General features: G+C 35.4%; 1 protein-coding gene across 4 annotated transcripts; it reads right to left on the bottom strand.

Annotated features, from left to right (window-relative positions):
* Nucleotides 1-1,232: 1,232 nt before the first annotated feature.
* On the bottom strand, nt 1,233-22,886 carry LOC138306391 (adhesion G protein-coupled receptor B1-like). 4 transcript variants are annotated; one of them, XM_069246845.1, is made up of 27 exons: nt 22,542-22,882; nt 22,165-22,237; nt 21,609-21,842; nt 20,765-20,968; nt 20,281-20,436; nt 19,900-20,007; nt 18,903-18,997; nt 18,110-18,295; nt 17,689-17,760; nt 17,114-17,225; nt 16,786-16,899; nt 16,391-16,454; nt 15,902-16,025; nt 15,321-15,379; nt 14,613-14,715; nt 14,129-14,232; nt 8,146-8,248; nt 7,600-7,750; nt 7,302-7,371; nt 7,042-7,108; nt 6,669-6,754; nt 6,289-6,415; nt 5,865-5,906; nt 5,236-5,313; nt 4,739-4,781; nt 4,366-4,418; nt 1,233-1,701 (listed from the first exon to the last, which is right to left on the bottom strand). In XM_069246845.1, the coding sequence occupies exons 2-27, from the start codon at nt 22,220-22,222 to the stop codon at nt 1,642-1,644; spliced, it is 2,673 nt and encodes an 890-aa protein (XP_069102946.1). In that variant the 5' UTR covers nt 22,223-22,237; nt 22,542-22,882; the 3' UTR covers nt 1,233-1,641. The 4 variants fall into 4 exon arrangements, with proteins under 4 accessions (XP_069102946.1, XP_069102941.1, XP_069102958.1 ...); XM_069246840.1 differs by having other exon boundaries at nt 22,598-22,882; XM_069246857.1 differs by lacking the exon at nt 20,765-20,968 and having other exon boundaries at nt 22,598-22,882.
* Nucleotides 22,887-24,062: the final 1,176 nt, after the last annotated feature.

Below are 24,062 nucleotides of genomic sequence, written 5' to 3'. Positions count from 1 at the left end.
TGAAATACAGGATGGTACGTTCACTAAATCCTTTATAGTACACTGATGATTGCATTGTAAACAATGGGATAATATCTTATCCTTATAAGGAAAAGGTAAAGGGAAGTTGTCATTTGAAAAAAAATACAATACGTATATAATAAGCAAGGGAATGGAGTAATACCTAATACCTTTTTAAAAAACACACTGACACTTACTATTTAGATGGAGATACAATCAGGTCAAAGAATAACATTGATAAATTTTTGGTCAATTTAACATGGTAGCAAACCCTATATTGACTTATGAATGTAAATCATTTTTCTGAAGTAACCTTCCAGCCTTTTTAACCACGTTCTGTTGTGTATTTGGTGCACCGAAAATATTCGGTGATCAAATATGTGATGTACTAAACAATTCCTTTAAATATGTGATGTACTAAACAATTCCTTTATCCTTTTTACCTCATTATAATTCCTTTATCCTACATATGATATAATAAATATTTCTTTATCCAATATGCGACTAAGTAAAACGTTCCTTTATTTCATATGTGACGTAGTAATAAAAATCCTTTTTCCCATATGTGACGCATTTAAAACATATGTGACGTAGTAAAACGTTCCTTTATTCCATATGTGACGTACTAAAATGTTCCTTTATCCCATATGTGATGCAGTAAAACATTCCTTTATTCCATATGTGACGTAATAAAACGTTCCTTTATCCCATATGTGACGTAGTAAAACATTCCTTTATTCTATATGTGACGTAGTGAAACGTTCCTTTATTCCATATGTGACGTAATAAAACGTTCCTTTATCCCATATGTGACGTAATAAAACGTTTCTTTATTCCATATGTGATGCACTTAAATGTCCCTTTATTCCATATGATTTTCAAACAACAATAAAACATATTCTGAGAATTACGCTAAAACCCGAGATACTGACGTTGCGAATTGATTTTGAAATATATATAAGACATTAAAAAAATAATAGATTATTGGATTAAAAGGTTTTTTTTCTTCTTTCAAACAGTCTACAAAAACAATTATAAACATTAAAGTGTTTTTTTTTAATTTCATCGTGTTATGAAAAAAACATTAATTCTTAAAAATTTTCATGTTTTAATGTAAATATAATATATTGTAAATATAAATGAATAGCTTGAAATGAGGGGAAAACATAATTAATTATTATATCTAATTGTTTTCATCGACAAATGAAAGAACAAATACTAAAAAGGTTCTTTATTCATGTTATCATAGCACATTACAATTAATATTACAGTGGTAGAAAAATAAACAAATAACAATTTATATATTACACAAACATTTTTAAATAAACTGCAAGTCCTTAAAATGAAATATATAAAATAAATCGAATCAACATATCGCAGTAATCGGTTTGGCTTGTTTTGTTTAACGTCCTTTTAATAAAAAGCAGTGTTGTTTAAGGACGTGCCAGGTTTAAGGTTAAGTAAAGCCGGAGTCCTAGAAGAAAAATTCACAGAACTCCCACACAAGTTAGAGAGCTTCTGATAATATGTCGGGACATCATAACAGTTCGTTCACCGTGACTCCCATGCAATAAATTTGCATTATTAAGATGAATACATACACCATTGTGTATTCCGTACACAAATAAATAATCGCCTGTCTTATCCAAAGTTCTTGTTAGGAAAAGCAGTAAATGAATTATATCGTCTGATTGCGTTTGCCTGTAAGAAAAAATAGCCATGTATATAAGATGGGATGTCAAATGTTCCTGGTGTAACATAATCCGCCTGATATCCACTGATTTTACCCGTGTAATATTTTTGCATATGTCACTAGTGTAATATGACATGGAGCGATTTTCATTGGCTAAGAATTCATTGTGACGTTAGACAGAAACAATAAAGGACGTCAGGAAAATTGACGTGACGTCAGGATTACGAGGACGGCAGGCCAAAATGGCACTCTCTGCTGGATTTTCGAAATACATTTTGACGTTAAATTCTTTGTTATGCAGGTATTTATAGATATGTGATAAAAAGTATCTTAAATTGGTTTTGATTTCATATGATTTTTTATGAAACTCCTCTCGAAGTTTTAATTTTAGCTCGTCAAAGTTCGCAAAATAAAAACTTGTTAGACGTGTTCCATAAAATCTTCTATGAAATGAACACTAATGTAAGATCATATATACATAATTTACGTTATGAAATGAACACTAATGTAAGATCCTATATACATTATTTACGTTATGAAATGAACACTAATGTAAGATCCTATATACAGTATTTACGTTATGAAATGAACACTAATGTAAGATCCTATATACAGTATTTACGTTATGAAATGAACACTAATGTAAGATCCTATATACATTATTTACGTTACGAAATTAACACTAATGTAAGATCCTATATACATTATTTACGTTACGAAATGAACACTAATGTAAGATCCTATATACAGTATTTACGTTATGAAATGAACACTAATGTAAGATCCTATATACATTATTTACGTTACGAAATGAACACTAATGTAAGATCATATACATTTTACGTTATGAAATGAACACTAATGTAAGATCCTATATACATTTTTACGTTACAATTAACACTAATGTAAGATCCTATAACATTATTTACGTTACGAAATGAACACTAATGTAAGATCCTATATACATTATTTACGTTACGAAATGAACACTAATGTAAGATCATATATACATTATTTACGTAGAATGACATAATGTAATCAATACATATACGAGAATGAACACTAATGTAAGATCCTTATACATATTTACTATGAAATAACACTATTAAGTCTATATTGAAGAACACAGAGTATCATATACGTATGAATGAACACTAATGTAAGATCTATATACATATTTACGTTATGAAATGAACACTAATGTAAGATCCTATATACAGTATTTACGGTATGAAATGAACACTAATGTAAGATCCTATATACAGTATTTACGTTATGAAATGAACACTAATGTAAGATCCTATATACAGTATTTACGGTATGAAATGAACACTAATGTAAGATCCTATATACATATTTACGTTATGAAATGAACACTAATGTAAGATCCTATATACATAATTTACGTTATGAAATGAACACTAATGTAAGATCCCATATACATTATTTACGTTACGAAATGAACACTAATGTAAGATCCTATATACAGTATTTACGTTATGAAATGAACACTAATGTAAGATCCTATATACAGTATTTACGTTATGAAATGAACACTAATGTAAGATCCTATATACAGTATTTACGTTACGAAATGAACACTAATGTAAGATCCTATATACATTATTTACGTTACGAAATGAACACTAATGTAAGATCCTATATACATTATTTACGTTATGAAATGAACACTAATGTAAGATCCTATATACAGTATTTACGTTATGAAATGAACACTAATGTAAGATCCTATATACAGTATTTACGTTATGAGCTGTTCTTCACCTGGTAATAACATATTGTTATTCACTTGGATAATAGATAGAGGTTACATTACAAGTGCAATTTAAGTCACAAAAGACACGAGGTTTCTTGAGCGTCTTTGTAACTTTCAAAATTCAATAAAGAACTTATAAGTATGAATTAACTTCCATATTCAACAATCAATGGTCGTTTGACCTGTCTCTACCACATTTATATCTACTTTTAGCCGATATTTAGACGATAGAAATAGAATCATGATAAAATAAACGTGTATTAACCGACATATGCTAAAATGTTCTAGGAATGTCACAGATTTTGACAACACGACACGTCCGCTTTCTCTTGTGGTGGTCAGAGGAAAAAGTAGTTTGATCAAAGCTTACCGTGTCAGCCAATCAGAAAGAAAATGTTAACCCACGGCTAGGTTTGATTAAATGAGAGTTGTATTACACTCACCGTTTGCTAAGCACATGTTGCCACAGTGGTTAAATAATTGTTACCAACCTGTTGATAAATTATTGTTACCTGTTGAATAATTATTGTTACCCAACTGTTGATAAATTATTGTTACCTGTTGAATAATTATTGTTACCCACTTGTTGACAAATGAGTGTTACCCACTTGTTGATAAATTATTGTTACCCACCTGTTCATAAATTATAGTTACCCATTTGTTGATAAATGATTGTTACTCACCTGTTGAATAATAAATGATTGTTACTCACCTGTTGAATAATAAATGGTTGTTACCTACCTGTTGATAAATGATTGTTACCTTCCTGTTGATAAATGATTGTAACCCACTTGTTGATAAATTATTGTTACCCACCTGTTGAAAAAGAAAAGGTTGTTTCCTACCTGTTGATAAATGAGTGTTACCCATATTTTGGAAAATTATTGTTACCCACCTGTTGATAGCTTATTGCTTTTTTGAACGGTGTTGGAACCCCATTAGTCAGTACTGGAAAATATAATCAAGTGACGCTGATAGCGTGTATATGCTGTATGCAACATTTATAGAAATCAAGCTGCCTTCTTTCAATATTTGTTTTCTCAGTTAGTTAATCTTCAAGTGGATCATTTTAATCAAACTTAAATCTGATAACTGATGTTAAAGTGTAATATATCTGATAAAGCATTAAAATGTTTATATCAACTAAAATAAACAAACTGTCATAGCTAATGATTTTATTCAGATAGATAGTCAGTACTTATGAACACATTTTAAATGCCTAATGAAAAAATCTGAATTTCATAAACCATAATTATTAAAATACGTACCGTTTTTCTGTGCCGAGAAATGAGTAGGCTTTGTTTTGATTATCTGTCAACATTTAAACAACCAATAGATTGAAAAAATACCTCAATGATTGGAAAAAAAACCCAGATCAAACTAAAATAGTTTCAAATAACAGTTGAATAAATTACAGACACTATATATCATATGTGCTCCTGACAGATAGGTATTTCCTGGGTTTTTTTTTAAATGCCATAGAAATTATTTTAGAACGCACACTATTTTACCGATTAAGTATGTTTTAAAAGCTGTACCAAAAGCTGATGTTCCTTTGGCCCTAATTGACACTGGCTGTCGACGGGACATTAAATAAAAACAACCAAATAAAATGTTCCCTACTTCATCTGTAGGTCATCGTCATCGAAACGATTATTTTGAAAGCGATTCCGTGAGATATATTAGTGTCGAATCGCCGGGTAACACCATTAATCGCTACTTTTATACTACTTGTAACACGGATTTGTGTTTATCAAATGCTTACCTGTAGCTTGTTATCGTCTTTGGAAGAGAAAGCACTGAGTGTTAGCATCTTTATTTTCCTTTTGATTGCTCTTTGGACCTGTAAATCATACAGAATCAGAAAAGAGGGTAATCTTATATTTACATTTTCACTGTAGTCCCACTATGTAACCTTACTTACTAAGCGTAGTTGGCAGTCATATATACTATGAACTTCAATCGCTTATTAGACGTCATTATCATTGTGATGTCACAATCGCCGTTCCAGCGATCACGGAAAACGGCTGTTCAAATGCCTATTCCATCCTTGGCGATAACGAATGATTAATTCATTATAGATGCAAAATTCCTTGTTATCTCAAGACAAAATTGTGACCAAATGTAAATTAAAGCATTGGACTTCTTTCAGTGTTGGCATTCCTAGCTAATATGAATGCAAATTCAACATGAAGCGCTAGTTGGCTATGATTGCCAACGTTCAATGCATAAATATATCGTCAAAGTGAGACAAAGTTGGAAATATCAATAAAGATTAAAGGTTCCTAAATAAATAAATCAACAAAACAGTAACACAACATTAAACCATCAATGTAATATCATACGTCGTACTCTGAACAACACTCGAATAGTACTTCACAAGTATGCACTTACCGGGCCACTAAATACGCAGTAAGACAGGAATATGAAGAAGCCCTATACAATGAAGAAAAATGTATAAATGACAATATTCAATTTAATCAATTGTAGTGATAAGTACATTAGTAAATAAACTGCTTAATTTCCAAGTACTTCTTTACCCGAGTAGCAAAACCTCTGTTCGTGAAGCTCTTCAACATAGTATCGAAGGCGAAACACTTGATTGTAATACTTTATTAAACGGGTCTAATGTTTTTTGACATGCACTTCCAGTTATTCAGATGTGTTGTTTAAGTGCTATCGAAAAGTATATCACATGACATGCAGTTGTTTTTAACTGTAAATATATCATGTTCTGTTAGAACTTGCTTGAAAACTTTAAATGTTTCTAGCTTCCTTCTTCCTATTTAAAGTTTAAATCTTATCTGCACTCCATTACCTGTAATGAGTTAGCAATCGCAAACACATACTGGAACAGGATAAAGTCGGCATTCACTGCTAGTATTCCAAACAACCACGTGACCCCTAACACCGGAAGTAATATAGATACGCTTCTTACACCAGTTCTGTTGGAAAAAGTCATTTGAAAATTGCCCATAAAGATGAGGACTCTTTACATAGGAAAACTTGCAAAACGTACCAAAACCAATACGTTATGTAGAAAAAGTGATGAAGAAAGATTGAAGCATAAAAATGACATTATTATAGATGTTCTACATTATGTTTATTATGAAGTCTTAAAGAAATAGAACAAAACGTTGTTTTCATGACGACATTATAATGGTTCGTTACCATGATAATTTGACGCCGAAAACTTACAAAATCTTCTGTCTTTGCGTTTTCGTAACGATGAAATGTGAAGAATATATAGCCTTTTGGACACGAAAAATAATCGCAGTATTAATCTGTAAAATAATAAAACCGTTTTTTACAGTATGGAGATAAGCATTTCTTGGTTTGAAAGTACTTTATTTCTTAGAATTGAACTTTCTATGATATAATGTACAGTTCCATAGTAAATTTGAATTTTAGAAGCTTCATTATATAAGAGAGGAAATTTAAAAAAAAATGATTGGAATGAAAGATGCAAATATTTTTTTAAATTCTAATCCGACACCCTTGATATTAGTTGTCATTTTACTGGCAATGATAATCGACTTTAACTTTAACTACAACTAAACAAATTACTTACAATAATGATCGTTACCGCTGGACCCACAAACGAATACAGAACACCGTTCGATATGGTAAGCCAACAACTGTAAAAAAAATTAGTTAGGCTATCGCCATTAAAAATAGATGTTTAAATTTCGAAAATGTGGCAATTCTTTGATACAATAGCTTATGGATTTTTTTACAGGTTGTAATTGAAAAGAGAATTTTCAATTTCGAAAGAAAACGCGACACAATATTTTTTTGAAACAATTACTTATCGAATATATATTGACTCACTGGTACTGCGAGTGGTATTCCTCTCCGTGTGTTATCCATATCGTAATACCCACTATAACTGCCGGTACACCTAAAATAAAATGTAAATTCGTAGTATTATTTTGATATTTTTGAAATGTAACAAAAAAGTCTTTAAAAAATAAAATGACAGACTTCTGATGACTTGCATATTTGATATATGGGAACTTGATGGCACATTTGGAACTGTACAGATCTAATACCAAGCTCATATTCTAGTAACAAGGTATATTAGCTATGTTACATAAGCACTACTTTTGTCCCAGAAAAATGAACTCACCCCATCCCATTATAAGAAGCAATTTAAGTTTGGATTTGGAATAAAAAACAACTGTCACTGACATCAGAAGCATAATCCCTTCCGCCAGCATCAGGCAAAATGTTGCCAGAAAGAAATAGTGCAACAGTGCTGCTACTGTGGTACAAAGGGCCTGTAAAATCATAAAAAGAAAGTTTAATTAATTTTACAATTGTATCGGTACATCGGTTCAGAAGGATGGGTAGAAAATGACGCCCAGGCAACACCGCTATCGTTATCGTTTTACTAACACAATATGCATATAAAGTATGACGACAGCAGGTCATTCGAAACGTCGGAAAACATCAGGAAAAATGTTACACCCAAATGATGTTTTCATTAATATTGTAATATATATCAAGCTTTTAACTACATCATTTCTCCAAATATATCGAAAATAAAGTAAATGGTGTTATCATAAGAAATAAGAAATGTTAGCTATTCACTGTTCTATAGCTTTGATATAATACGAGTATGGTGTTAAGACCCTCTGTTGCAATATTTAAGAGAAGAATGATCACTACTTACATCATTTTCTGTCCTGTCTATACCAGTTAAGAACAACACATATGCTGCAGTCAAAGCTACACAAAGATTGAGTAGTAACCGACCCCGGTCATTCTTCACATGCCTACAAACACAAAGTCATGTGCTAATGCCTAGCAAACATTGACATTCTCTACCAATTATTCACCGATAATAAAAAATAATCACTTTATATGAAAATTCATCTTTGTCACTTGTGACAGATTTCATTGGTATTACAGAATCAAAGCATATGTATCATATTAGAAGTCAAAACATGTTTAAAATGGTTAAGTTCAGAACGAAATATACTTGAAATTATGACGTTTTCATACAGTAATAATAATTTTTTATTAGATTTCATACTAAATCCAACTCTTTGATTGGCATATTCTTTTGCTTCATGTACTATGAAGATAAAATCTGAGAACGGCGCGAAAATCCGACGTAATCATGAAGTCACAATAGAGACGTCGACGTTGCGTATTGATTTAGAAAAAAATCATCCATTGGAAAATCAATAGAGGCGTACGTTTAAACGTATTTTCTGTTATAAAGAAGTCTGAAAAAATAATTATAAGCATTGATGTTACTATTTTTAACTACGCGGATTCACACAGTTTCCAAATTAATTTCATACCACTATGAATTTAAAAAATAGTAACATTAATGCTTGATTTATTATATTGCTGTGGCATTGCGTAGTTTAAGACAACCGGCCCACAGAGTGGTATATGTTAGTATGGTCGAGGCATAGTTTTCATATTCAGAGCAGTGCCTTTCCTGTGACGTTAGCACTCACTTCCATAACAGTAAGTAAGTCAGTATGGGCAAGACTTACCTCCAGAACACAAAGAATGGTCAGTAAGGTCAATACTCACCCCCATAACACCAAGTAAGTCAGTATGGTCAATACTGACATCAATAACACTAGGTAGGTCAGTATGGCCAAGACTCAACGCCATTACACTAGGTTGGTTAGTAGGTTCAAGACTTACCTCCACAAAACTAGGTAGAGCAGTATGGTCAAGACTTATCTCCACAAAACTAGGTAGGTCAGTATGGTCAAGACTCACCTCCATAACACTAGTTAGGTCAGTATGATCAAGACTTACCTCCACAACACTAGGTAGGTCAGTATGGTCAAGACTCACCTCCACAAAACTAGGTAGAGCAGTATGGTCAAGACTTATCTCCACAAAACTAGGTAGGTCAGTATGGTCAAGACTCACCTCCATAACACTAGTTAGGTCAGTATGATCAAGACTTACCTCCACAACACTAGGTAGGTCAGTATGGTCAAGACTCACCTCCACAAAACTAGGTAGGTCAGTATGGTCAAGACTCACCTCCATAACACTAGGTAGGTCAGTATGGTCAAGACTCACCTCCACAACACTAGGTAGGTCAGTATGGTCAAGACTCACCTCCATAACACTAGGTAGGTCAGTATGATCAAGACTACCTCCACACAACACTAGATAGGTCAGTATGGTCAAGAACTCAAACAAGATGGTCAAGACTCACCTCCATAACACTAGGTAGGTCAGTATGGTCAAGACTCACCTCCACAACACTAGGTAGGTCAGTATGGTCAAGACTCACCTCCATAACACTAGGTAGGTCAGTATGGTCAAGACTCACCTCCACAACACTAGGTAGGTCAGTATGGTCAAGACTCACCTCCATAACACTAGGTAGGTCAGTATGGTCAAGACTCACCTCCAAACACTAGGTAGGTCAGTATGGTCAAGACTCACCTCCACAACACTAGGTAGGTCAGTATGGTCAAGACTCACCTCCACAATACTAGGTAGGTCAGTATGGTCAAGTATCCAAAATAGGTCATATGGTCAAGACTCACCTCCACAACACTAGGTAGGTCAGTATGGTCAAGACTCACCTCCACAACACTATAGGTAGGTCAGTATGGTCAAGACTCACCTCCACAACACTAGGTAGGTCAGTATGGTCAAGACTCACCTCCACAACACTAGGAAGGTCAGTATGGTCAAGACTCACCTCCACAACACTAGGGTCAAGAAGACTCACCTCCACAACACTAGGTAGGTCAGTATGGTCAAGACTCACCTCCACAACACTAGGTAGGTCAGTATGGTCAAGACTCACCTCCACAACACTAGGTAGGTCAGTATGGTCAAGACTCACCTCCACAACACTAGGTAGGTCAGTATGGTCAAGACTCACCTCCACAACACTAGGTAGGTCAGTATGGTCAAGACTCACCTCCACAACACTAGGTAGGTCAGTATGGTCAAGACTCACCTCCAACAAACTAGGTAGGTCAGTATGGTCAAGACTCACCTCCGAAATACTAGGTAGGTCAGTATGGTCAAGACTCACCTCCACAACACTAGGTAGGTCAGTATGGTCAAGATGGTCAAGACTCACCTCCACAACACTAGGTAGGTCAGTATGGTCAAGACTTACCTCCACAACACTAGGTAGGTCAGTATGGTCAAGACCCACCTCCACAACACTAGGTAGGTCAGTATGGTCAAGACTCACCTCCACAACACTATAGGTCAGTATGGTCAAGATGGTCAAGACTCACCTCCATAACACTAGGTAGGTCAGTATGGTCAAGACTCACCTCCACAACACTAGGTAGGTCAGTATGGTCAAGACTCACCTCCATAACACTAGGTAGGTCAGTATGGTCAAGACTCACCTCCACAACACTAGGTAGGTCAGTATGGTCAAGACTCACCTCCACAACACTAGGTAGGTCAGTATGGTCAAGACTCACCTCCACAACACTAGGTAGGTCAGTATGGTCAAGACTCACCTCCACAACACTATAGGTAGGTCAGTATGGTCAAGACTTACCTCCACAACACTAGGTAGGTCAGTATGGTCAAGACCCACCTCCACAACACTAGGTAGGTCAGTATGGTCAAGACTCACCTCCACAACACTATAGGTAGGTAGGTAGGTCAGTATGGTCAAGACTCACCTCCACAACACTAGGTAGGTCAGTATGGTCAAGACTCACCTCCACAACACTAGGTAGGTCAGTATGGTCAAGACCTACCTCCACAACACTAGGTAGGTCAGTATGGTCAAGACTTACCTCCATAACACTAGGTAGGTCAGTATGGTCAAGACTCACCTCCACAAACACTAGGTAGGTCAGTATGGTCAAGACTCACCTCCACAACACTAGGTAGGTCAGTATGGTCAAGACTCACCTCCAAAACACTAGGTAGGTCAGTATGGTCAAGACTCACCTCCACAACACTAGGTAGGTCAGTATGGTCAAGACTCAAGACTCACCTCCATAACACTAGGTAGGTCAGTATGGTCAGGACTCATCTCCACAACACTAGGTAGGTCAGTATGGTCAAGACTCACCTCCACAACACTAGGTAGGTCAGTATGGTCAAGACTCACCTCCACAACACTATAGGTAGGTCAGTATGGTCAAGACTCACCTCCACAACACTAGGTAGGTCAGTATGGTCAAGACTCACCTCCACAACACTAGGTAGGTCAGTATGGTCAAGACTCACCTCCACAACACTAGGTAGGTCAGTATGGTCAAGACTTACCTCCACAACACTAGGTAGGTCAGTATGGTCAAGACTCACCTCCACAACACTAGGTAGGTCAGTATGGTCAAGACTTACCTCCACAACACTAGGTAGGTCAGTATGGTCAAGACTCACCTCCACAACACTAGGTAGGTCAGTATGGTCAAGACTCACCTCCACAAACACTAGGTAGGTCAGTATGGTCAAGACTTACCTCCACAACAACTAGGTAGGTCAGTATGGTCAAGACTCACCTCCACAACACTAGGTAGGTCAGTATGGTCAAGACTCACCTCCACAACACTAGGTAGGTCAGTATGGTCAAGACTCACCTCCATAACACTAGGTAGGTCAGTATGGTCAAGACTCACCTCCACAACACTAGGTAGGTCAGTATGGTCAAGACTCACCTCCACAACACTAGGTAGGTCAGTATGGTCAAGACTCACCTCCACAACACTAGGTAGGTCAGTATGGTCAAGACTCACCTCCACAACACTAGGTAGGTCAGTATGGTCAAGACTCACCTCCACAAAACACTAGGTAGGTCAGTATGGTCAAGACTCACTCCACAACACTAGGTAGGTCAGTATGGTCAAGACTCACCTCCACAACACTAGGTAGGTCAGTATGGTCAAGACTCACCTCCACAACACTAGGTAGGTCAGTATGGTCAAGACTCACCTCCACAACACTAGGTAGGTCAGTATGGTCAAGACCCACCTCCACAACACTAGGAAGGTCAGTATGGTCAAGACTCACCTCCACAACACTAGGTAGGTCAGTATGGTCAAGACTCACCTCCACAACACTAGGTAGGTCAGTATGGTCAAGACTCACCTCCACAACACTAGGTAGGTCAGTATGGTCAAGACTCACCTCCACAACACTAGGTAGGTCAGTATGGTCAAGACTCACCTCCACAACACTAGGTAGGTCAGTATGTCAGGTAGGTCAGTATGGTCAAGACTCACCTCCACAACACTATAGGTAGGTCAGTATGGTCAAGACTTACCTCCACAACACTAGGTAGGTCAGTATGGTCAAGACCCACCTCCACAACACTAGGTAGGTCAGTATGGTCAAGACTCACCTCCACAACACTAGGTAGGTCAGTATGGTCAAGACTCACCTCCACAACACTAGGTAGGTCAGTATGGTCAAGACTCACCTCCACAACACTAGGTAGGTCAGTATGGTCAAGACTCACCTCCACAACACTAGGTAGGTCAGTATGGTCAAGACTCACCTCCACAACACTAGGTAGGTCAGTATGGTCAAGACTCACCTCCACAACACTAGGTAGGTCAGTATGGTCAAGACTCACCTCCACAAACACTAGGTAGGTCAGTATGGTCAAGACTTACCTCCACAACACTAGGTAGGTCAGTATGGTCAAGACTCACCTCCACAACACTAGGTAGGTCAGTATGGTCAAGACTCACCTCCACAACACTAGGTAGGTCAGTATGGTCAAGACTCACCTCCACAACACTAGGTAGGTCAGTATGGTCAAGACTCACCTCCACAACACTAGGTAGGTCAGTATGGTCAAGACTCACCTCCACAACACTAGGTAGGTCAGTATGGTCAAGACTCACCTCCACAACACTATAGGTAGGTCAGTATGGTCAAGACTCACCTCCACAACACTAGGTAGGTCAGTATGGTCAAGACTTACCTCCACAAGACTCACCTCCACACAACACTAGGTAGGTCAGTATGGTCAAGACTCACCTCCACAACACTATAGGTAGGTCAGTATGGTCAAGACTTACCTCCACAACACTAGGTAGGTCAGTATGGTCAAGACCCACCTCCACAACACTATAGGTAGGTCAGTATGGTCAAGACTCACCTCCACAACACTATAGGTAGGTCAGTATGGTCAAGACTCACCTCCACAACACTAGGTAGGTCAGTATGGTCAAGACTCACCTCCACAACACTAGGTAGGTCAGTATGGTCAAGACTTACCTCCACAACACTAGGTAGGTCAGTATGGTCAAGACTCACCTCCACAACACTAGGTAGGTCAGTATGGTCAAGACTCACCTCCACAACACTAGGTAGGTCAGTATGGTCAAGACTACCTCACAAACTGTAGTCATAGGCAGACCCTCCACAACACTAGGTAGGTCAGTATGGTCAAGACTCACCTCCACAACACTAGGTAGGTCAGTATGGTCAAGACTCACCTCCACAACACTAGGTAGGTCAGTATGGTCAAGACTCACCTCCATAACACTAGGTAGGTCAGTATGGTCAAGACTCGCCTCCACAACACTAGGTAGGTCAGTATGGTCAAGACTCACCTCCACAACACTAGGTAGGTCAGTATGGTCAAGACTCACCTCCACAACACTAGGTAGGTCAGTATGGTCAAGACTCACCTCCACAACACTAGGTAGGTCAGTATGGTCAAGACTCACCTCCACAACACTAGGTAGGTCAGTATGGTCAAGACTGTTCCCGCCACCGATATACTACAGCCAATTATGGAGATTTTTTCCAAGCTGATCAGTACCAGGTCATCCTATCAATACATGTGTTATTCAAATTGATGTGACGTGTGCTCAATGTATAATTAATATTCAAACATGTGCAATGCTTGAAATGATGATAAATAGGTTGGGTTTGCATCCACTTCCCTAGATATTAAAATCTGATTACGACCCAAGATGACCGATTTTAACCTTGGAAAACTAATAAATGCCACGTAACAAACTCTTAACAAAATCGAACTTTCCAAAATTTATAGGACTAACAATTACTTTGCCACTCTCCATGATATGATTGAACCTATAATAAATGAACCACCTGTAAATTATGTACAGTGTACAGTACAAAGTATAAAAACATTAAGGTACACATAATTGCACCTCTACCATCTAATCAGGCTAACACTCTACCTACCAGAACTAGTATTGGACTCATAAGTACGGCGAAGTTAGTGAGGTGATCACAGTGACAGCTGTCGTTTACTAGTCTGCACCCATCACTGGACCAGGCCGGGGACCTGATGGAAAGGAAACCACGTGTAATGTGTAATGAGAATCTGGTTCTGACTAAAACAAAAGGCAGTGATAAATCGACACCAAAGTTTTTTTTTCTAAAAAGATAAAAGATGCAGAGAGTGGGTCAAGTTAAGGTGAATCTTGTGTTCCTTATTAGTAAATGTGTTTGTTTTTTTTCCCAGAATATTAGAATGAAACGGAATGAAAGTCTCCCTTCTGACTATTTTATGTAACAGTTGTCTCCCTTGATATATTTTTAAACTGTTGTGGAAATTAATTAAATCAGCTTCATTGCATATATTTTTTTTGAGTGGATGAGACGAATGATTGAAATTCTTTATACATCTGTTATTAGGTAAGAGAGAAGAGTGAGATAAATTTGATCTGAAATATAACAAATATGGAAATTGAATGAGAGCCCTAGATATGCGAATGGGAAATGTATTGTTATTTACATGTATTACTGAATAAAATAATATTTTTGAAAAAAAAAGGTTTTTTTCTGCTTATGCAACTTATGAAATATGTGTTATTGTTTTTACTTAAAGTTATTTTTTACTTAATGTTATTTCCATAAATTCTGAGAGTTAGATAAGAATAAACTCACTGTTTTGTTTCGAAATCCCAGAACACACACCTCGTCCTCAGATCCCCAGAAAGGTTATTCTGAAGAAAACATATATTGATGACACTACAATGATTCATGACGATAGTCACAGTCAACAATAATTATGCTAATAAAAATTAATTAAGCTCATGTGATAAACAATTTGACAGTCCAGTTCGTGTATTTGAAGCAAAAAAGTATTTCAATAATACAACAATGAGTAACCATTCGAACAATAATTCTGAACAATGTTTTAATTTATAGACATCACATGTATGCCTTGAATTAGAAATTCTTTTTTTTTTACATAACTTTTCTGGCAAACATTTTGTTTTTATTACAAAACCTCGATTTTGAAAGATGAAACAGATCTGTCGGGTATTCTACGAATAATTCACAAGATAGTAAAGGTATTCAGGTTTTAACTCTTCAACAGGGATTGCTTTTAGATGATTTTTTTTCAAAAAGCAGTAAAATTCTACCGTTTATTTTAACTTTTCAGCAGTAAAATTCACCGTTTGTTTTAACTTTTCAGCAGTAAAATTCACCGTTTGTTTTAACTTTTCAGCAGTAAAATTCACCGTTTGTTTTAACTTTTCTGTATCAAAGGTAAGAATAACAGGTGATGTCAGATGTCGCATGTCCTTCTGGGATCCAATAGAAAGGGCGATAACCTCGGAAGCTACTTCAGGATGCCCATGATGGCTGCAATGGTAATCAAATTATTTAGATATGTTTGTTAACTGATATTGTAATTATAACAGCGTCTTGTAAGTGTTAATTGACATCTGTATAGACAATGTATTAGCATCGCATTTTACATGATATGAAGCACATGTGAAATTATTATTGATGCATAAATTCAAGTTTGTAATTTCTCTTATATTACATGCATATATGGTTTTGATTTAATGAGCCCATTTAACGAGAAAGCATTTTTATTGCGACGCAATCTCTTCTAAACTGTCCGTTTAGCATCAGTTAAAGTTTTGCTATTTCATATGCATTGTATATAAACAATTATTAAAATCTCCACTGCTAAATTGTAAACGAATTTTAAATATATTTACTTTTCACTTTGTGGCAGCAGGTTGGAAATCGTTCTGTAATAGACAGCCGTGTAGGTGATATTTCCTGAAAATATTGTAGGATAAAAAAATAATAATTCTTTATTGCTTACCGTTATTACACAAAATATTTTTTTCTCTTTAGTTACGTAAAACAAAGTAAATGCTACATGAGTAAGAATGCTAGGGAAATAACACATTCTATTAGACACTGATACATTGATACCAGATAACATAACTTGAGTTCAGACCGAAACATGTTCAGATGACAGATGATCTGAAGATATTTTTATTTTATATTTTATTCAATAAATGAAATTAGTCAAGCATTAGACAAAATGTGTTTCTAATGACAATTATACAACTAACCATTACTCATCGTTTTGATTATTACATACCTTCCAGTACTGAGTCAGGGTTCAGGGAAACACCAACATCAGAACCGTTTATTGTTTTTTCCGGATAGAACGTTATTTTGGGTGATGTTACATTCAGTCTACTGAACTTCAAATCTACAAGAATAGAAGTATGTACTCTTGGCTGCTTGCATTCCAAACCATCTTTTGATTGTTGGTTTATTAATTTGTTGATATAGCAGGCTATTAGATTAGAATCCCATTGAATTGAACAGATTTCAGAATACATTTATCGTTAAGATAATTATATATGAATACATACCAGAGACAGATACAACTGACATTATGTATAAATGTTATGCCTACTTACCCAGATTATCCCCGTTCACTACTATTGGACGATCTATAGTGAGTGACGGACCGACAGCAGATCCAAAGCCCTCAACAATTTTCATCAGGTGGCCAACTATAGGATCCAAACTCTTGGTAAAAAAATACAACGCGCACTATATTACTTTGTTGTTTTTTCATGCTATATGATCATAATATAAACATTGAAATATAGAAATAACTAAGTGGAATGTTGGCATCTAAAAGTAAAATTCCATGTTTCTGCTTTTGCCTCAACAGCACATATTTTCCTTTGACGTTAGAAAGCGACTACTTTTTGATATTTGCTAGTCATCAAGAAGGTTGCTATTTTATTTTCTACGCATATAAAATATGAAGAAATGAACGAAAGAAAGCTATTAGAAGCGTATAACGAACAAATCATTTTCATGCTACAAATTGTTGACGCCATTTACAAGGTACGCCATGATCATGTCGCGTGAATTAATGATATTGACAAGTGTAAAAGTCTTGGCATTACTGAAACGAGAAGTTGCTCTCTGTTCTTGCAGCACATTTAAGTCATCCAAAACCAGTGTTGTTCTTCCCTTTTACCTGATCATTTACTTCAGTCCAAGCGTTCTTATATTCTCCTGACAGAATGTCGTCGATGATACCGACAAATTTCTGTTAAAAATATAGAAAATAAATGAAGTGCATGTATAAACAAAATTGACAAAATGTTCACGTGTGTTATTTAATTAAGTGAATTATCTACTGATAACTTATCTCTCCTGTTGATATTGAGCATCAAAGAGTACCGAGATGTTAAAATGTTGATGTAATATCAAAGAACATAATGTGTTACCTAAAACGTGTTCTATATCATCTTTACAGTTGTTTCCCATTACGTATAAGACATTTCTCTAACAGGAACAATGTTAAAAACGATGCCATAATTAACCCTCATTAAGAATTATTTGTTGAAATTTCTAAAAATAATGTCTAAAAATGTATTCCGAAGTATTTTGTTTACCTTCTCACTGACGCTGACATTTTCAGTAGTCTCTGTTATAATATTCACTATCTTTTCTAGGACTGCTGTTGTAGTTTTGAGGTCACCAGAGGTCAATGTGACGGTGTCGGTTACATTTGATATACCGGATATGACATTCTCAAGGACTGTTTCTGTATTTCCGGGTGTAGTCTCGAGATATATAAGCTGAGGAGAAAAATTTCCAAGAAGGCAATAAAGAGTAAACATATATTTAAACAATTTTGGAAATACTAAAAAGACATATGCAAATTGTAAATTAAAGAGTTTAATGAAATCGGCTAATATGCAATATTTCATTCGGTATCTTAAAGATGCTCCACCGCCGACAGAGCATAAATGACACTCATCACTTGAACAGTAATTAGTGTTTAATTGTGTGTATATATATGTCTAATTAACCCCCCCAAAATATATAAAATAATTCATTTTGCTTTTGATGCATGCGCAAACAGTTCTTCATTCCATAATGGGCATAGTGCCATGGATTTTTTTGTTCGAGATGCAATTAATTGTTTTTAATATTTTTATCTTGATGTAAAATTAGAAGCTCAAAAATGGTGGTAATGGTTTTGCAACTGAAGAAGAAAAATACTAATTCGTCTGTTCCTGTTTTTGATAGAGGAGAAATACCATTTATCAGCGGAGGAGCATCTTTAAATAGAAGTAGTGATAAGTGACTGAATATTGGAATGTAAAAGTCAATAAAAAAATACATTATACAGGTATACAACAGTCATGATGATAATGATTGTTTTAAATTAATGTAGCATACGTCATCCAGTGCCGAGCTGATCTCCTGTCTGACACATTCTATTGTGACGGGTACACCCCACACACCATCCACTCCACACACACGCCGTGTAGTACCTGAAATTCCAATACAAACCGTGGGTCACTACATTTCTAGGGTTATTATCCATTAAATCACACACCGTTGTAAAACTGTGGATGTCCCTGTTTGGGATAAGATGATTCGCTATCTCACCCTAGAGTTAATACAAGCAACATCAGATCTTTGCACGTGCTCAATAATTGTATGACATGATGACAACAGTATCATGTAGTCGCGATAACAGTATTATAACGTCCCGAAAACAATGAAAAGACGTCACAACGACGGCAACGAGGAAAATTCATTGAGGTCACGTCATCCTCGCTTGTATAAGTAACAAGTTTATTAGAGCACTGAGTAAAAGAAAAAGAATCATTCATCCTCTTAGGATTGAGAAAAGAGATCTCGACAATCCAGATAAGTTTCTTAAACTGTCAGACCCTCAGCAAAGCCTTGTTTGTGACAACTTTATAATCTCACCCCTTGGATTGAGATTCTCCTGCCTAACCCCAAAGAGTGTGAATGATTCCATAAATCCCACCCACTTGAACTGTCCGATGTGTCTAACCTATAGCTAAAAGTATTGTACATAAAGTCGGTCTGTAGCTCTACATGGTTTGCATTCGCAAGATTTCAAATGTTTCCCAAAACCAAATATCCACACAAATGAATAAAACGTAACGAAAATATTCCAAATAATAAGCAACCCATGTCTTCCTTATATTTTAATCGAAAATGCACATTTATAACTTGCTGCTTTAATATGTGACTGGTTGAAAATCATTATAATGATATGTGTTGCTTTCCATAGTTTTTATTTATTTTAATTTTTAGTGGAATAACTTTTCTATGCATGATCTCTGTCATTGTGGGAATTTATTTAGAAATCATTACAATTCAAATCATTAGATATTATCTGTATGATGATATATCGTACCTGTATAGCTAGGAAGACCACATGGTTGTGTAGTTGTCGTTCCAGCAGGTGTTGACGTCCAAGTAAGGCCCGTATTGATATCAATTTCTTCTTTACAAAATGTTGTTCCTGAATTTTTTTTAAAAAGACGTTTGTTGTCTATTTTGATAATACTACTACATTTCTTTCCTAAGATCTTATATTAGATTAACTGCATTTTGACAGCTTGATTTTGACAAATTCGTAATTATTATGTAGCTTGACGATAGGTGTTTAGTAAATGAAACTTTCATTACGTACATTTATATAAGTATGTGTATTGATAGGTAAAAGCCAAATGCATTTATGCCGAACAAAATATCAATAATATGCCGATAAGATCAATACTGTTTTGGTTGTTACCTGTTTTGCTATATACTTCTAATCTCATGACGTGAGTCATGTTTGAGCATTCGCCGTCGTAGCCTTGTAGACCGCATCTGTATTCTCCACTGTCCTCAAATGTAACGCTTACCAAGTGAAGCGTTGAAATGCCATTTACATCATGGTGTGCATTATCTGCAATCACAGGAATAAGTTTGATTTGTGTAATGCCTAATGAATTTAAGAAATTCTTTGCTCTCCATAAAGACTTGTGATGTACTGCTTTGAAATGACAATCGTGCATTCAAAATATGGAAACCTTGAAATATAAGCATGATATCGTCAACCTTTTCTCCACTGTACGTGTTTAGGTAACTGTCATACAATATTAAATGATGTAACTTGTTCTTAAAAAAGAGAAACCAAATATTATTTACATTTGGATATACATATATATCTTCAGGTTTTGACGTCATTGATTGAAATGTTACTAGAGACTAAAACAAAAACAAAGAATCCTTACTTGGAATTAAATTGGAACCACGACACCACTTGAATGTGACAGGGTGGATTCGAGAGTAATAATTTGTAATTTTACAAGTTATAATGACGTTAGTTCCTTCTTCTGCGGCCTTGAACAAAGGGGTCATTTCTAACACAGGCAATGGATTTACAAAAAGCTCCGTAGAAAACGCTGCTCCGCTTCGAACAAAGCAAAATTTCCAACCTGGAGTCATAGTAAATAAAGACAAGAAACTAAAACTATGTATATAAATATACCTTCTAAGAAAATAACGTGTTTTGGCGTTTAAGGATATGGACAAGTTACCCATTATGATCTAAATTTAAAGACAAATGATCACATGCCAAATGTTGGAAACACTAGGCGAATCAGATATTTTAGTTTTTACTTATATCATTCAAAAACATAGGAACACAAGGAATATATAGACAACACAGGAAAGGTTTAGTTTCTAATCTAAGAACTGTATATAGCCTCTTCTTCATTTACCACGCTGAATGCTTAAAAGTATGTGTTTGAATCTTATCATAGATTAATGTACTAAAGGGACATTCGTCAAATAAATATTCAGGCTTATATTTCAATTTAGTTCACATGTTATTCCTGTATTGTTTTGAGATAATGCATCCGCATTTGAATAATTGGTATCTTTGCACCCACTAATGAAGCGGACATTAGATTTGGTAAATCAGCATAATCATAATGAGGAATGTTAACACAGAGAACTTAACAATGATAAATCTTCAACATGAATCCTGTCGCTTGATTTACTTTTAAAACATTCTTCACTTTTTGTCATTTGGATGTATTCCTAAATCATTGTTATGTAATTTGAATGACGTACCGGCGTCTCGTCTGGATACCGGATTGATGTAAAGTGAAGAATACAGCCCTGTACTATTGGTAACGTCATGTATCTGTATCCTAGACGATGGTACAATTGGTTGGTCTGGATCCCATTCCCATGATATTGGTCCACAGTCAGCAGACACGAGAAAAAAACAAGTCATCGTCAGACTACTGCCTTCCTGTGCAACTTTATACTTATGGAAAATACCATTATCTCCTTGGGGACAATCTATTAAAGAAGGAATATGTACAGGAATTTATCATCTATCAATTAAAACATCGGCCTGTTATCTAGTCAAATTATTAATCTATTTTGTAAATCAGTTTCATTCTATATCAACTCATGCAGATAATCTCAATATATAACTTGTACAGTATTGAGAAAAAACCCACTTGACATGCGTAGTCCAAACATAACCTTGGTATTTTCTTTATTTCAGTTAGGTAACCTGGTTTAAAGTAACGGCAGTAGATGGAAATTAGATTGTATTCTTTCGATTACACTTATATTTTATTTGTGATGTCTTAACAAAGGTCAATTGGCTTCATACCTAAAGCGTTGACTGCAGCCATCCCAATAAAAATCAGCCATTTTCGGAGAAACGTCATATTAATTCTTCTTCACTGTAATTAAAACGTTTTATTTAATTGATTGCTGTACTCAGTATATTTGAGTTGTACCAAGTTGTTATTCACAACTTTTACATTTCATCTAATGCTTATACATATAGGAGAAAACTCAATAGCATTTCGATACAGGATATAATGTTAAGTAAGTATTATCAACATTCAATATTATTCGACACAAAATTGAATTTAACGAATTTAACAGAGGTCATCGGCCATTAAGTTCGTAACTACGCTTACGCTTGCCTATCTATTTCAGGGATACGACTACGGATATATGTAATGAGACTCACAAACTCACCAAAAGGAAACCAATTTCCACCATTTCTGGATTATCTGCAATATAATGACACTCACCAAGAGGAAAATAATTTCCACAATTTGCTGGATTATCGGATAAACCGTCACAACGTCAATCTTTTAGAAGCGAAAATCCAATGGTGAAGTTCACCAGACATCTTTTTATCCTACATTAATTACAATAATTTACTCTGACACACCTCAGTATCTGGTTATACAAAGGATACACCGTATACCCATCAGTCTACCTACAGTTTATAAACACCCTCGGTTTATTGGTACACGTTGACGCCTTTATTAGTTTAGATATCGCTATATGACATGATTTAGAACTCTCGGTAAACACAAATATCTTGTCTGTAGCGATGGGGACATAAAGGTATTAACTTTGTACCCAGTTATAAATCATTCTAGTCCTAGTTAACACGGAAACATACTGTCTCACGCTCTATGGTCAGGACAACTTCCTGTCGTAATTGCGTCGACTAAATATGTAACATAACGGTTTGTTCCGTCGGTTCTATAAGGTTTTAGACTCCGTTTAAAATAGTGATATTTGGTATGCCTATATACCACTTCTTATGCGTACCTGAACATAACTATATTCTTAAAACGTGTGTATATCGCATGCACAAGGAACGTTTGTTTTACCAGATTAAAAAAATATACACACCGAGTCTATTTGACCTTATCTTGCAAATGGCGGTGGTAAATTATATCATGCAAATATATATTTACATTAATTAATATGCAAATCCAAGTATAGACGTACCCAGACTGTTGCCATCATTATCATATATTAACATCCATAGATACACGCAAACACCTATCATAGGTATGCTACTGATCTGGTAAGGTATATATCGGGCAGAAGAAATTATATCTAAAAGAAATTGATCGTCGCATAAACAGAAAAATACTCCCAAGAACACACTGGGCGAAAAAAAACGTACTTGTAAAACGTATAAAGTTACTAATATCTACCTTTAGAACTCGGCATCTCTTCTATAATTTATAGTGTGTAAGGGTTTATTTAGAATTAAACGTAGAGGGCAAACTATATAGCTGAGTTATTTACAACAGGCTGTATATATATTTTGAGCAGTGTATGGACAGTAGCACTCACTTATCTTAGCAAAGGCGACATAGTTTTAAGCCTACATTACTAGTCTTAAGTACAAACACTGTTTACTATTTTTGTTATAAATTTGAAGTACAGTACATCTTTATCCTAAATAAAGCTAGTAACATATTAACATATAATTCCCAAAGTAACTATTTTTCCATATATTCTGGACATAAATTGTACATGAAACCTGCTGTACATTCGTAATTCATATAAAAATCAGGAAGACCATTAATCACAAAAATCAACAAATCTAACTATATGCACTACACGAAAACTCAAAGTAATGTTTCAAACACGTTAACTCATTAATGCTTCATACACGATAACTCAGTAGTGCTCCATACACGATAACTCAAAGTTGTTTCATACACGATAACTCTGTAATATTTCATA

This window comes from Argopecten irradians, chromosome 1 (genome assembly GCF_041381155.1).
Source record: "Argopecten irradians isolate NY chromosome 1, Ai_NY, whole genome shotgun sequence".
NCBI lineage: Eukaryota > Metazoa > Mollusca > Bivalvia > Pectinida > Pectinidae > Argopecten > Argopecten irradians.
The sequence above is the reverse complement of the archived record's forward strand: the minus strand, read 5'-3'. Positions and strand labels throughout refer to the sequence as shown.